The following is a 17,148-nucleotide window of genomic DNA, read 5'->3' as shown; positions in this document are numbered from 1 at the left end:
GTGCTGCAGCTCATGGGGTCACAAAGAGATGGATATGACTTAGCAACTGAACAACAACCATACAAAAGCAGGAATCTGAGACAGAGGCATTAAGAATTTCACCCAAGGTCCCACAGCTAGTAAAATACAAAGTCAAAACTGAAATCCAGGTTTTTCTCCAAAAGTCCAGGGTTCTTTATACCATTCTACTTTGGACAGGAAAAAAAAGAATACTAAATTCTCAGGAATTACATGAAAAAGAGGTAAAAGATGAAAATTTGCAGAGAGGGAATTTCGAGATGATGGAAAGGAGTGAATTTAGGCTTCTTAGCCTCTGATGGGCTTCCCTGGTGGCTCAGCAGTAAATAATCCACCTGCAATGCAGGAGCTGCCAGTTCTATCCCTGGGTCGGGAAGATCCCCTGGAGCAGGGCATGGCAACCCACACCAGTATTCTTGCCTGGAGGATCCCCATGGACAGAGGTGCCTGGTGGGCTACAGTCCATAGGGTCGCAAAGAATCAGACATGACTGAAACAACTTAGCAGGCCACAGCACAGCCTCTGACACCTACATGCAGTGGGAAGCAAGGTTATCTGCTGAAAATGAGCAGACCCAAGTGGGCACCATGAGATGAGGTGAATGTAAAGGTTTCAAATGATAACTATGCAAAGTGAAAAGGCCTACGCCATCAGAGAGGTTAAAAAAAGGTTGAAAGTCTTAAGCCTTCCCTCATCCCTTACCTGAAGACAATCTCTTCCTTTTCTGAACTCCTATCAGTCTTACTGTTCATTATAATATGAACTAGAATATAATAAATGCAGAGTAGTACATGAGCTAACTCTGTATAAATATTTTCTCTACACCTGGAAAGCAAGGCCCATGTTTTCTACCTCTTGATATGCTCCCATAACACCTATTTATAGTACCTAGCTCTGCTTTTCCCCCCTGGGTTTCAGGAGGCAGCAAACAGGGAAAGAACAAGAGAACAGTGAGAATCAAAACTATGTTTCCTATCACCTCTCTGCTTCAAAAAACTCATTCCTTTCACAGCGACTGTAAAATAAAAACCAGATGTTTTAGCATGACATAAGAGGTATTCCAGTAATCTGGCCCTAAATTTGGTTTCTAGACTCATCATCAAACATTCCGCACATTCCGAATCTCCACGCCTTTGTTTATGCCTCTTCTCTTCCACCTCTGCCTGCCCAAATCTTATCCATCCATCAAGAACACCAGTTCAGATGCTACTTCCTCCTTCCCCATTCCTATCCTCAAGCAGAAAGTAAAGTCTCCCTTGCTTTTTTGTAATAGCTTAAGAGTTTATTTGAATACTTACTACATTCAGTTTTGTGTTGATCTAATTTATTCTACTAAAATGTAAGTTACTGAGAACAGGGATTGTGTCCTGATCCAGCACGTAACTCCATACCCTGTATCATTAATGTTGGATACTTAATTTACCTGAATGGCCTAGAACTTAAAAACTAATACCTAGAGTCTTAAGACTCACTCTATAGCCCTATGTGCGTGCATCGTCAATCAGTCGTGTCTCTTTGCAGCCCCATGGACTGTAGCCTGCCAGGTTCCTCTGTTCATGGAATTCTCCAGGCAAGAATTATCGGAGCAGGTTGCTATTTCTTCCTCCAGGGGATCTTCCCAACTCAGGAATCAAACCCACTCCTGCATTGGCAGGCAGATTCTTTACCACTGAGCCAACTGGGAAGCCCTATTGCCCCATAGTGTTTACTATTTTTTCAGCTTCTAAATGCTCCTTAAAATGCCACTTTTGAAGGTGGTGGTAGTGGTTTAGTTGCTAAGCTGTGTCTGACTCTTGTGACCCCATGGACTGTAGCTTTTGAGGGTGGGGGGCTACTAACTATACTTAGTTATAGTCACTCAGTCGTGTTGTGTCTGACTCTCTGCAATCTCATGGACTGTAGCCCACCAGACTCCTCTGACCATGGGGATTCTCCAGGCAAGAATACTGGAGTGGGTTGCCCTGCCCTGCTCCAGGAGATCTTCCTGATCCAGGGATCAAACCCAGGTCTCCTACACTGCAGGCAGATTCTTTACTGCTGAGCCACCAGGGAAGCCCAAAGGAAAACGTAGGCTCAATATTAAAATTTTTAGTCCATTAATTTTCTAAATTCCATAAGGGTATGACAATGAATCTTCAGGGGTGGTGATTTTGCCCAGTACCATTCCCCTAGACATTTGGTGATGTCTGGAGACATTTTTGGTTGTCAAGATGGGTAGGGGTGGGTGGGGGTTGGGATCTGACATCCAATGAGTCAAAGCCAGGAATGCTGCTAAACATTCACAGAACAGTCTCCCTTTCCCTCCACAACAAACAATTATTCATCCCAAAGTGTTGCTGTTGAGAAACTCTGGGGTAGATGTGTCATCTCACTGGTCTCTGGCAATCTACCGACTAGAACAGTGCCTGCAGCACAGAAAACACCCAAAACTTATATAAATGAATGAACACACACCATTCTTTCTCTTTGGTTTTTATTCCAATACTGTTAACAACCCATTGTCAACATTTTTATCTTATACTCAGTCTCTTTTAGTAAATCAAACTCTGAAGGTTCATATCATCAATTCCTTAAAAAATATCAAATGTACTACAAGAGTAATGACTTCTTGTAACCTCTAACTCCTCAAGACATCAGAATTTGCTGCACTAAGCTTTTCAATACCTTTACCTCTTGGTACTAACCTTAAGAGTAGCTATAGCTTACTTTAACAAAAATACAAGTATGAAAAATAAAAATATATTATAAAACATTTTTCAAAATACTGATTCAAAGATAAATTACCAATTAGTTGGATTACAAAATTACTTCTAAAAAGTCTTATGTGCTTTCAATCAAATGCAACAGATTCAAGGAACATTTACTGAACATTCAGCATGTACAAGGTACTACACTAAAATAATATTAAAAAATTTCCACTTTAAATATATCATATAAATATGACATCTGCTAAATTAATATTGACATTTTATCTTACCAACCTTTTTAGATACATCTTGTTTCAGTTCTTGTACAGTGGACTCATTTCCAACTTTGTATGCAGAGTTCTCTGTTTCCTATTTTCAAAAGAAAAGAACAAACCAAATGATGACATCTTCTTTTAAAACTCTGTTTAAAATGGCTACAAATTAGAAATTATAGCATTAATAAATCAAAGGCCCATAAAGGGCTTAGACGTTTGGGTACTGATAGATTCCCAGAGATTTTATGCCAATTGGGACAATTTAATTTTCATAAGAAGGTTACCAATCAGCAATTTTCTATTTTTCTACTGTAATAGGATATTTTCTTTTAAAGTGTACCTAACTTTTTAACAATAAAAAACTGTACAGGAATATAAGAACTACTAAGTACTTTTGTAGCTCAAAAAGGTTACGAATTTAAGCAAAGGGTTGAATCAGAATTGCTATTTTTCCCAAAGTGTTGCTCCATAAATATGGAAAATGTGGAAAACCATATTCAGAGAGTTGTTTTCTTGGAAACTCTATATGCTTTAGATAAAAGGAATCAAAATTTAACTGGTATTAAATGAAGTTCCCCAAATAGTAACAGATGAAGAAAATTAAACCCACCAAAAATACATATATATCTACGTATACATTCATATACACATACGTACATATATATATATATTTGAGAGGTTAAAGAAGGTAGAAATGGATGCTGCATTTCTGCTGGAAAAAAATTTGGGTAAAATAAGACAATCATACATTTGCAAATCATAACACAGTATTCTTTTCCATCTTAAATTTTCTTTACATTTATAAAAGTACAGGAATTTGAATGCTACTACTGACACTGAGAAAAAAATTTTCCTAATTCTTGGTGTCCATCACAGAGTTTGTCAGGAAGTTACTATATAACCATTTTTAACTGACCTAAGATATATAAGGATGTATGTACATATTAAGGTAGCAATTACACAAGTATCAGGATAGGCTCCAATAATCTCTCTACTCCAGAGATTATTATACTGCTAAAGATTTAATATGCTAGATGTATTTCTGTAGGACTGTGGGATTTCCAATATCTTCAAGCTGAAAAGTTGTTTCATTGAATTCCTCTCAGCATTTGGGAAATACTACCAATCTTATATAGATTATTCTAGAGAAAAGTTGTTTCAGGGGATTTGAAGTATTAGATAAAATCTAATCTCTACCATAGTCCATGAGCACCTAATATGATTTGGCTCCTGCATGCATCTTTCACATTCAACATTCAGAAAACTAAGATCATGGCATCCAGCCCCATCACTTCATGTCAAATAGATGGGGAAACAATGGAAACAGTGACAGACTTTATTTTAGGGGGCTCCAAAATCACTGCAGATGGTGACTGCAGCCATGAAATTAAAAGACGCTTGATCCTTGGAAAAAAAGTTATGACCAACCTAGACAGCATATTAAAAAGCAGAGACATTACTTTGCCAACAAAGGTCCGTCTAGTCAAAGCTTTGGTTTTTCCAGTAGTCATGTATGGATGGCTTCCCTGGTGGCTCTGCTGGTAAAGAATCCGTCTGCAATGTGGGAGACTTGGGTTCAATCCCTGCGTTAGGAAAGATCCCCTGGAGAAAGGAACAGCTGCCCACCCCAGTATTCTGGCCTGGAGAATTTCATGGACTATTCCATGGGATCGCAAAGAGTCAGACACGACTGAGTGACTTTCACTTTCACTTTCCTTTCACTTTCATGTATGGATGTGAGAGTTGGACTATAAAGAAAGCTGAGCACCGAAGAATTGATGCTTTTGAACTGTGGTGTTGGAGAAGACTCTTGAGAGTCCCTTGGACTGCAAGGCGATCCAATCAGTCCATCCTAAAGGAGATCAGTCCTGAATATTCATTGGAAGGACTGATGCTGAAGCTGAAACTCCAATACTTTGGCCACCTGATGTGAAGAACTGACTCATCTGAAAAGACCCTGATGCTGGGAAAGATTGAAGGAGGGAGGAGAAGGGGATGACAGGGGATGAGATGGTTGGATGGCATCACTGACTCAATGGACATGAGTTTGAGCAGGCTCCAGGAGTTGGTGATGGACAGGGAAGCCTGGCATGCTGCAGTCCATGGGGTTGCAAAGAGTCGGACACGACTGAGCAACTGAATTGAACTGAACTGCATCTTTCACATCTATATTGATCACCTCCCTTTCCCATCATAACCCCAGAATTATACTTTGGCCAACTGGATGGTTCCTTAACATCCTTAGTGTCATAGCTCAAGCATTATTATATTATGAAAGTCTTCCCTGATCACTTTAAAATAGCCATGTTGACAAGATGAGAGCAAATTCTTGAAAGCTGATGATCGTTAAGAACAATTCATGTATATTAGAGAAAAACCTTCAACTGTCCTACAAATTAACTGCATGCATGTGTTCCAAGTCCCTTCAGTTGTGTCTCACTCTTTGTGACCCCCCTGGACTGTAATCAGTCAGGCTCCTCTGTCCATGGGATTCCCCAGGCAAGAATACTGGAGTAGGTTGCCATGTCCTCCTCCAATTACCTTCTAATAACTGTTCATTATTAGTAGGGAAGTCAGAAGCACTGTACTACCTTAATTCCATAGATATTTTCCCTAAGTTAACCTAAGAAAAATACATACCAATAATTCTTGTACCTCAATTTAATTTGATTTAATTAAGTACTTACAAAGATCACAGACCAAAACTGCCAAGCAGTGATTAGGCTTCTATTTTATTTGGCTTTAAAAAACTCTCTTAGACTTTGAACTTTGAAAGATAATCAACTCCTATAAGGTAAACTGCTGCTAAGTCCTAGTTTTAAGGAGTGATAGTGTACCTACCAGATGATCTAATCTCTAAAGAGGTTAACTAGATTTCTTAGTAAAATCTGATTTGGTATATAGTCATCTATGATTCTCTCCTTGGTAAGGTCTAAGGTCCAGGCCCTTCCCCCAGCACTTCAATCAGGCTGAGGACAAAGCAATGGAAGCCAAGCATGTGCCTGCAGACAACCAACATCAACTTAGCTAGACTTGAGACAGTCCTCAGTTATTACCTTCTTCTGGAGATGGGCTGCCCCATTACAAAAGCACAGTACCAACTAAATCCCGGTTCCCACCATCAGGCCATTTCTCTTAATTCCTATCTATCAGAACCTAAGAAACATGCTTTCTTTTTTTTTTTTGAAACATGCTTTCTTAAAAGGTATGGTTTTTCTATCCAATTTCCATTCAATTTCCAGCAATTCACACCACTGTTTCCCTCCATCTATATTGGATATTAAAGAGTTATTTGTACCCTCCTCATAGTACTGAGTTGTAAGATTTGAGCTTTTTAATTTTAAAAAGCACACCACCAAAGGACCTAGTTTCACAAATCATTTGTACAAAGGTGATCTATACTCAAAGAAATCTTCATTATTATCTACTAAAGAACATTAAGCTAAAAATGTTAGTTACTAAAAAATTCAGGTCACTTCTGTTTTAGTAGTGAGGAAGGGGAAGTTATTAACTGTGACTAAAGTGAAATTTTAAAAAAATGCTTGAGAGATGAGATTGCTGTTCTTTTTTCAGAGGAGAGGAAAAAAAAAACAAAAAACCCAGGAAACTCAAATAGCTGTCATATGCATCCATACATTCCTATCAACCCCATCTCTCCATCAGAGTCTTTTGCTTTAAAATTTTAAAGTCCAGATTTAAAAAAATTTTGTAAATTTATTTTTAATTGGAGGATAATTGCTTTACAATGTTGTGCTGGTCTCTGCCATACATCAACATAATGAATCAGCCATAGTTATACATATGTCCCCTCCCTCTTGAACCTTCCTCCCACTGCAGACCCCATCTCATCCCTCTAGGTTGGCACACAGCACCAGTTTGAGCTCCCTGAGTCATATAGCAAATTCTCACTGGCTATCTTTTACATGTGGTAGTATATATGTTTCTATGCTACTCTCTCCATTTGTACAACCCTCTCCTTCATCCTCTGTGTCCACAAGTCTGTTCTCTATGTCTGCGTCTCCACCGCTGCCCTGCAAATAGGCTCATTAGTAACATCTTTCTAGATTCCACATATATGCATTAATGTACGATATTTGTTTTTCTCTTTTTGAATTACTTCACTCTGTATAAATAGGCTCTAGGTTCATCCAACTCCTTAGAACTGACTCAAATGTGTTCCTTTTTATGGTTGAGGAATATTCCATAATATATATGTGCCACAGCTTATCCATTCATATGTCGATGGATATCTAGGTTGCTTCCATGTCCTAGCCATTGTAAATAGAGATGTAGTGAACACTGGGATACATGTGTCTTTTTCAATTATGATTTCCTCAGGGTATATGCCCAGTAGTGGGATTGTTGGGTCACATGGTAGTTTTATTCCTAGTTTTCAAAGGAATCTCCATACTGTTTTTCATAGTGTAAAGGCCAGATTTCTTAACCTGACATTCAAGACTCATGGAAATATGGCCCCAATTTATTTTTCCAACATTCCACCACTGAAATGTTTACATTGGTCACACCAGTCTTTCAACACTCCCATCAAATTCTCTCCTTTGCATACTATTTAGTTCATACTATTACCTAACATATAATGCTTTCCCATTTTTTCTCTATCTACCTATGTAAATATCTCCCAATTTTCAAAGCCTAACACAAGTTCTATCTCCTCCCAAAAACTTTTCTCTGCTATTCCAGGTAACACTGCCCTCACCATTGTTCTATCTTCCCATTCCTCCTCCAAACTCCTTGTAGTACTTAAGATCCATTCTAGTCTACAAATATCAATACCTCATTTATTATCCCTTCTTATATATAGCTCTCTTCTGTGAGCTTGTAAAGTCATCAAAAGCTGGGACTATATCAAACTTTTCTTTAGATTGCTTAAGATATCAACAGATATGCTGTTATACATAATAAGCACTCAATAACCCACGTACATCCATATCATAGAATATTACACAACAACAAAAAGGAATGAACCATTGATACAGGCAACAACTTGGATGGATCAATTGAGCCAATCTCAAAAGGTTATATACTACATGATTCAATTTTTAGGACATTCTCAAATGACAAAATTATAGAGATGGAAAACAGATTAGTGGCTGTCTAGGATTAGGGATATTGTGGGGGAGGTGGTGGGTATGACTTTATAAAGGAAGATCTCTGTGGTGATAAAATCTCATCTTGATTGTGGTGGTGGTTACACAAATATACACAAGTAATAAACTGACACAGAATTATACACTTACACTGTACTGATGTCAAATTCTTGGTTTTGATATACTATAATTAAGACATAACCACTGGGAAAAATAGGTGAAGGATAAACAGGACTTATCTGTACTATCTTTGCAGCTTTCTGTGACTCTATAATTATTTCAATATAAAAAGTAAAAAAAAATACAAATATCTAACTTCATCTTTATTTACTAAATATGTACATTTTCTACCTAATTTTATTCAAGCTAAGGACAATCTATAATTACTGAGATAAAATAGATTCCCCAAACCTATTTGTGATGACCTAAAAACATCTTACAATCTAAGTGGCTTTTAAAATCTACAAGCATAACCAGCAACAGTCTGTGGATGGGGGACTGGGAAATGGAGGGTGAGGAATGGGAGGGAAGCTACAATTTCAACCATCTTATTTCCACACTGAGTGAACTTTAACCATGTCCATGCATTATTTTTTAAATGGTTTTATTAAATAGTTCATATAAAGGATTTTTATAAAATATAAGGATGAAAGAATTATGATATAACCTTTCTTAAGTACTCAGTTTAATAAAAAGAAGTCTTATTATTAGCTTTCAAGTCTCCTGTATATTCTTCTCCATTTCCATTACATTCTTTACCCCCTCAGAGATGACTGATATCCTAAACTTTGTGCTTATCATTCCTTGCTGTTCTTTAGTTTTACTCTGCTTATATCTCTAAACAATATATTCTTTAATTTTGCATGTTTTGAGACTTAATATAAATGGAATCTTACTGCACATATTTTTCTGTGACTTGTTTCCCCCCAACTCGACACCATGGTACTAAAATTCATCCATGTTATTGCATATAACTAATTCATTCATAACCACTGTACAGAATATTCCATATGAATATCCCATAATTTATCAAAGATTATCAGTATCTAATATATATAAATAGAAGGTAGAGACAGTGGAACTGAAAAAAATATATGGCATGTTTGAAATTATACATACATATGTACAGACATACACACAAACACCACCATATACAAACATACACATACAGTATATATTCTATTTGATGTAAATAGTTCTGTTTGGTGATATTCCTGTATTTAAAATGGTTCTCATTGGCGTAATTTCTCAGTATCAAATTTCTTTGCTTGAATATAAGGCTAGGATTGATTTTTATATGTAGTTATGATACCCATACATGTGCCCATAATAAATATACAAGTGTTTTAGTTACTTTATAAAATATACACATACACAAATACAAGTGTTCCTTTATTCTAAAAATTATAAACCAAATAAAAATTAGTAGAAATCTACAAAAGACTTATAGTCCCTTCCTTACAGTACAGTATTTAACTAGGTTACTTCTAGAATACTTAATCACACCTCAAATAAGATACAATGATAATATTACTTAGCAAAAAATAAGTAATAGAAAGCAAAAGCAGAAAATGAAGAATTACATAAAAAAGAGAAAAATGAATGAAAAGTGTATGTGATTTTTAGAAATACACTTATGACTTTCACAAAGCACAACTTACCTTTAATGCTGAAATCCCAACTTTTCCTGGATACCTGTTCAGAAATAAAAGCAAGAAGGTGTTGAATAGTGGCTATGAGAAGGGAAATCCTTCTATACACTCATTAAAGGCAAGTCCATATTTTTAAAAACATTTATATATTTTGTCATTTAAAAAGCTTCTGAAAAAAAAATAAAAAACTCTTCTGTACATACAGAAGATGCAGAGAACATAAAAAAGTAAAGAAAATTAAAGTGACCCATAGTCTTACCACCAAGAGATCTGAGTTTGTATCTTTTGTTTTCCTACATATATAACACTATAATTAGCATTAATGTGAATATAATTTTGTACTCTTCCACAAATTTCTTTAGAAGTGGAAATGCAGCTTAAAAGTATACATGCTTTTCAGCGTTTGGAGAAACTCTCAAATTGCTCTCTAGAACAGTTGTGCCAATTTACACTCCCATTGCTCTACATCTCTGTTTCTTAATAACCTTGCCAAAAATGAGTGTTATTTTTAAATGTTTAGAAAATTCGATAGGCAAAAGTATATTTCACTGCTGTCTTAATTTGTGCTTCCTTGATTTATAGTGACGTGAAGTGAAGTGAAAGTCACTCAAATAAAAACCTGACACATTATTTTGGAAAAAAAAAAAAAAAAAAAAGAAAGTCGCTCAGTTATGTCCTATTCTTTGCGACCCTACAGACTATACAGCCCATGGAATTCTCCAGGCCAGAATACTGGAGTGGGTAGCCCTTCCCTTCTCCAGGGGATCTTCCCAACCCAGGGATCAAACCCAGGTTCGCATTGCAGGCGGATTCTTTACCAGCTGAGCCACAAAGGGAAGCCCAATGGATGAAAAGCTTCATATGCATTAGACATTTACGTTGCTTTTAAAGAGAGAGAAACCATTTTTGTTCATAGCTCTTTTTTGCTTTGTTTTTTACTACAACAAAACTCAATTCTTAAATACAGGCTACTTTAGATATGATAATTTTTAAAAGTAACTTTTCACTAATTATTTTCACCCCCCATGTTTTTCTTCAAATAGGAACAACTTGATACCTGCTTCAAAACATAAAAGAGTGACATACCCTTACAGCTGCTTATTATATTTCAGGGTTACACACTAGGAAGCTTTTAAATCATAAATATTAATAAGCCATTTCTAAATTTTTAAAATGCAGTGATCACAGATGATACAATTTTGTGTAGAAAGGTGCCTTCAAGATCTATCTAGCCATAGAGCCTCTTTTTACAGGTAAAGAAACTGAGGCGCTGAAAGACTAAATGGCTTTCCCCAAAGTCACATATTTAGTTAGGGGCAGAATCAAGAGAAGCATCAAGTCCTACTACCAAGCTTCTCAATGTGCCAAATTGAGTAATCTTTGACCTCTAATTAAAAAAAAGTGTGATTAAAAAGCTACTTTTGCCACTCAATAGAAAATCAACCCCTTTATTCAACGAACATTTATGAAACACTTACTATATATCAGAGACTAAGGAAAGGAAGATAATTAAGACACAATCCTAGTTTAGGGGTTTTTTAGAGCTTGTTTAAAAAAAAAAGGTGGCTGTATAAAATAGTACCTGCCCATTGCAGAGCCTGGACAATATAATTTAATCTTAATAAAGGATAATTTCCAGGAACGAAAAAATTTCATCCCCAATTACTTGTTTTCCCTGGCAAACATATACTGCTCTGTAACAAAATCCTCTTTATCCAGAGGTGATTAGGACCAAGGCTATTCCAATTTTTAAATAAGGAATCAAGATTCTACACAAAGAATGTGTAAAATAATACAAGTGCAATCAAATCAATAACAAAAGGTTAAAAAGCAAAAACAAAAAACCTTGAAGAGGCTCAAATTCCCATGTAGCACATATTCTGAATTCCAACCAAGAAGAAAATCACCTGCCACAGAGGTATAGAGACAAGAGGAAGTAAGATTTTTTTCAAAAAACTCAAGCCCCATATGAGGTAGAGAAGGAAAGAAAAAGAAAATCTGCCTTCCTCATGACTTCCACTTTGAGAAATCTGATCAGGTTTTTTAGCTGTCAAAAAAAGAAAAAAAAAACAGAATAGGGCACATTTTTCTCTCTTGTATGTAACTGGTTTCATAAAGAGCTCTAAGTTATAGATCAGTTGTTGACATACAAGGAAACAGTTCTGACTGGTTATGGTGGAGCTTTACATATAACTATGTACAAACCATAAAAAATAATTTATTACTTCCTTTTGAGAGCCAAGGGAATGCAGTGAAAAGAACATGTACAGATAGATGTTGCTTGAATATTGTTTCTGCCGTTTACCTTCTGTGTGATCTTGATCAATTCATTTAATTTCTCCAAGCCTCAATCTCCTCCTTTGGAAAATGGTAAAACCATTTACACTTCATAGGATTAAGTGAGACAGCACATGGGGCACACACAATAAGCTGTAGTTTCCTCAGCAGCTTTGAATTGCTCCATTGAAACTCACAAATAATGAGTGTCACCAAGTTTCTCCAAGGGACTTTGGCAGTCTGTCAGTAGTGAGCAGCCTGAGACCAATTTCTGGATACAGAAAAGATACCCTACAGCCCATAAAACTCCAGCCTATTTAACAACAGGGAACATGAAAAACACCAGATTATACTGAGCTGGGGATTAAAATGGGATCCTGCTTGCATTTTGTGATGTCATTAAACAAAAAACTAATAAGAAAAGCCACTCATATTTGAAACATAATGTAAATATTAAAAGGTTGTTAAGGTTTTGGTAGGTAGTAAAATACTTTGTAGCTTCTTCCAGTCTGATTAAGCCTGAATTTGTCTTTAAGACCAGAATTTTTTGTGATAAATTTTTTCATCCATTTATAGAACATTCAATTCAGTTAAGTCACTCAGTCATGTCCAACTCTGCAACCCCATGAATCACAGCACGCCAGGCCTCCCTGTCCATCACCAACTCCTGGAGTTTACTCCAACTCATGTCCATCGAGTCGGTGATGCCATCCAGCCATCTCATCCTCTGTCGCCCCCTTCTCCTCCTGCCTCCAGTCCCTCCCAGCATCAGGGTCTTTTCCAATAAAACATTAGCACCTAGTAAAAACTGAAAGCATATTTATAATTTGCAAAGTTAGCTAAAATGATTTGTATCATGTGCCAAAATGTGAAAACAACAATTCATTTCACTATAAGAAACAGTAAATCATTATTTAGTATTCCCACATGAAAAATTCTTAATAGGGGCCTTGTAATAACAATTACACAATGGCCATCAGTTACTAAGCATGTGCCAAAAACTGTGCTAAGACTTGATTGCTTTAGCTTCTTTAGTCCTCACAACTTTCCAATGAGGTATAAGTTATACATCTTCCCTATTTTATACAACAAAAAAACCCTGAAGCTTGGGTCAGATGGGGTAACTGCACTGCTAGTAAATAACTGGGCCAGAATTTGACCCTAGGCAGTCTGACTCTAGTGTCCACTCTCTCAACTACATTGCAATGTTGCCTTTTTTCTGTGTAAGGCCTTAAAAGATGACAGTTATGAGAATATTCTAAGCAGTGCTGTGAATGAACACCAAAGTAAAGGTAATTAGCATTGCTTCTTGGGTTGGACTAAACTAATTAAGTCAAAGGCTTGAAACCTGATCTGCCTTTAACAACTACAATTAACATCTAATTGATTTGGCACTGCTAGGAAATAAAATAATGAAATGTTCCATATAGAAAACTGCCAGAGAAATGAAGCTTCTCTTTTCAGTGCCAAACTTCTGAAAGTGTTTTAATTATTTTTGAATTTCAAATTTCAAAAGCAGCCTGTAAATAAGTACATTATAGGCTAAGCCTTGCCATTTCAGTAATCTTGCTCTAGAAAATACCTTCTTAAAGGATATACATTTTCCCCTTTGCTATTGACTCAGAATAATTATGCTCAAATACTACACTATATGGTAATACAGTAATGCCCTTCAGGGACTGTAAGGCACAGAGGTTTTATGTGCCTTCACACTACAGGACCCTAGGCTACCATGCTTGGAATGTCTGGGTTTTATAGCTTTACATGGAAGTGTATAGCTTCAATGGAAGTGGTCACTTTATACAGTTGGCCATGTGCCTGCCTTTAAAAGCTCTTCTCCCCCTCTCCTTCTGTCTTTTGCTTTTAGTCTGGGAAACCGGGTTTTTAAAAATGTAATTGTAGTGGTAAAGAAAGAATCCAGATATTATGAGGATCTCCCCAGACAACCATTCAACTCCTCTTTGTAACTCAGTCTATACATTCAAAGTAGAGATAATATTATTATACTATTTCAGAGTGATTATGTGCCTAAAGGCAATTTATTCATGTTTGAGTTTGGGGACAAGAGAAATAAGGGACTAGATCAAGAAAATTTAGTTCTACTCTTGGCTTTCCCAACCAACTAACTGCAAGACCTTTAAGCAAGGGTTTTTAGAATTCCGTAATTTTAGGAAAGTTTATTTTGAGACCCTTCATTAATTTGGGAGTGAAGATGTAATTTTTATACCATGATTAATGATCTAAATTTTATACCCTCTGATTTCCCTTAAATTTGAGATACATCATAGAAAACATGGACATAATCCAGCACACACACACAGACATCCAGAAATGTCTGGTAAATATTGATACATCTAGTTAACTAAAAAAATACTCCTTCAAAATTTTCTGTAGATACTAAATATTAGATTCCTCCTTATTTAAATGTTAAGGTTAGTAATTCTTCCCATAAAAAGCCCCAATTTTCCCATAAAAAAGTAAATAAAATAATTTTTATTACACCCCATACATATGAGAAATCTTTAAGAAAACCAAAGTAACAGGTAGATATATTTACGTATTGGTAGTTTACCACACATTTAAACAAAACTTTTATAAACCAAAATGAGAACTTCAAAAGTTCAATTTTCATTTCAAAAGTTTTTACTATAGGTTATTTTTAAATCAAATATTTTTGACACATTTAAATATATGATTAACAAAGCTTCATTAAAATAAGAAATGTGCTTCTTACAATGCGGAACAAAAATATGACTTTAACGGGCGAAACTACCTTCATCACCTAATAGTATAAAAAGAATCTTCCAACATATTCTAATTACAAATGCAGTAAATCTTTGATTTTGCAGCACAGTTTCTGAAATTAAAGACAATGTCTATCAATGGTACTATTAAACATGAAAACAAACAATTTCTGAAACAACTCCAAAATAGAGTCTAAGTTAAAAAAATATTGGTATTCTACTAAACAAAAAAACAATAACAAAAAACCCACATGGCTTACAGAGCAAATACTAATTTTTAGTGTAGCTTGCACTCAGGTTTTGAATATAAAAAGAATTTTAAGGTTAGCATTTCAGCAACTTATAATACAGATAGAATATTTTAATTCGTTATATCCTGTTTTCTGTAAAAAGTTAATTTCATGCATTCACTACATTGAGTTTATACTAACGAACCTCATGTTTGAATATAAATCAATGTGTGACAGATGCTTTCTCCCATTCCTATCCATTTAGCATTTTAATTCTAGAGTTTTCCTTTTGCAGCTAGGGTATTTGTGTTCAGTACCAAACAGTAAGGATGTAACAGAAGCAGAAGAGATTAAGAAGTAGAAGAATACACAGAAGAACTATACAGAAAAGGTCTTAATGACTGGGATAACTACGATGGTGTGGTTACTCACCTAGAGACAGAGATCTGGAGTGTGAAGTCAAGTGGCCCTTATGAAGCATTACTATGAACAAAGCTAGTGAAGGTGACAGAATTCCAGCTGAATTATTTAAAATCCTAAAAGATGACACTGTTGAAGTGCTGAACTCAATATGTCAGCAAATTTGGAAAATAGCAGTGGGCACAGAACTGGAAAAGGTCAGTTTTTCATCCAATCCCAAAGAAGGGAAATGCCAAAGAATGTTCAAACTACCCTACAATTGCATTCATTTCACATGCTAGTAAGGTTATGCTCAAAATCCTTCAAGCTAGGCTTCCGTGGTACATGAACTGAGAACTTCCAGATGTACAAGCTGGATTTAGAAAAGGGAGAGAAACCAGAGATCAAACTGCCAACACAATTGGATCATAGAGTAAGTAAGGGAATTCCAGAAAAACATCTACTTCTGCTTCATTGACTACTCAAGTTTTTCTTAGAGAGATAGGAATAGCAGACCACCTTATCTGTCTCCAGAGAAATCTGTATGCAGGTCAAGAATCAACAGTAGAACTGGACATGGAACAACATATTGGGTCCAAATCAGGAAAGGAGTAAGTATGTCAAGGCTGTTTATTGTCACTCTGCTTATTTAACTTGTATGCAGAGAACATCATGCAAAATGCTGGGCTGGATGAAGCTCAAGCTGGAATCAAGATTTCTGGGAGAAATATCAATAACCTCAGATATACAAATGATACCACTCTAATGGCAGAAAGGGAAGAGGAACTAAAGAGCCTCTTGAGGGCAAAAGAAGAAGGTGAAAAAGCTGGCTTAAAACTCAACATTTAAAGGCTTATGCACAACAAAGGAAACTATAAGCAAGGTGAAAAGACAGCCTTCAGAATGGGAGAAAATAATAGCAAATGAAGCAACGGATGAAGAATTAATCTCAAAAATATAGAAGTAACTCCTGCAGCTCAATTCCAGAAAAATAAAAGACCCAATCAAAAAGTGGGCCAAAGAACTAAACAGACATTTCTCCAAAGAAGACATACAGATGGCTAACAAACACATCAAAAGATGCTCAACATCACTCATTATCAGAGAAATGCAAATCAAAACCACAATGAGGTACCATTACATGCCAGTCAGAATGGCTGCTATCCAAAAGTCTACAAGCAATAAATGCTGGAGAGAGTGTGGTGGGAATGCAAACTAGTACAGCCACTATGGAAAACAGTGTGGAGATTCCTTAAAAAGCTGGAAACAGAACTGCCATATGACCCAGCAATCCCACTGCTGGGCATACACACCGAGGAAACCAGATCTGAAAGAGACACGTGTACCCCAGTGTTCATCGCAGCACTGTCTATAATAGCCAGGACATGGAAGCAACCTAGATGTCCATCGGCAGACGAATGGATAAGGAAGCTGTGGTACATATACACAATGGAGTATTACTCAGCCATTAAAAAGAATACATTTGAATCAGTTCTAAAGAAGTGGATGATTAGCCTCCAACCAATAAAAATAAATGGAAAAAAAATAGAACTAAAACAACTATTAAAAAAAAAAGAGGTGGATGAAACTGGAGCCTATTATACAGAGTGAAGTAAGCCAGAAAGAAAAACACCAATACAGTATACTAACACATATATATGGAATTTAGAAAGATGGTAACAATAACCCTGTATGCGAGACAGCAAAAGAGACACAGATGTACTGAACAGTCTTTTGGACTCTGTGGGAGAGGGCAAG

General features: G+C 36.2%; 1 protein-coding gene across 1 annotated transcript in view; it reads right to left on the bottom strand.

The window, feature by feature from the left end:
- WDR44 (WD repeat domain 44) overlaps positions 1-17,148 on the bottom strand; it is an 84,380-nt gene that overhangs the window by 47,664 nt on the left and 19,568 nt on the right. Inside the window, exons 2-3 of the mRNA XM_043895866.1 lie at positions 9,750-9,783; positions 3,000-3,074 (exon numbers count right to left, since the gene is read on the bottom strand). Of these exons, the coding sequence (XP_043751801.1) occupies positions 3,000-3,074; positions 9,750-9,783 (109 nt within the window). The remainder of the gene's footprint in view (positions 1-2,999; positions 3,075-9,749; positions 9,784-17,148) is intronic.

This window comes from Cervus elaphus, chromosome X, assembly GCF_910594005.1.
Source record: "Cervus elaphus chromosome X, mCerEla1.1, whole genome shotgun sequence".
Classification (NCBI taxonomy): Eukaryota; Metazoa; Chordata; class Mammalia; order Artiodactyla; family Cervidae; genus Cervus; species Cervus elaphus.
This window is presented reverse-complemented; position numbering and strand designations above follow the sequence as displayed.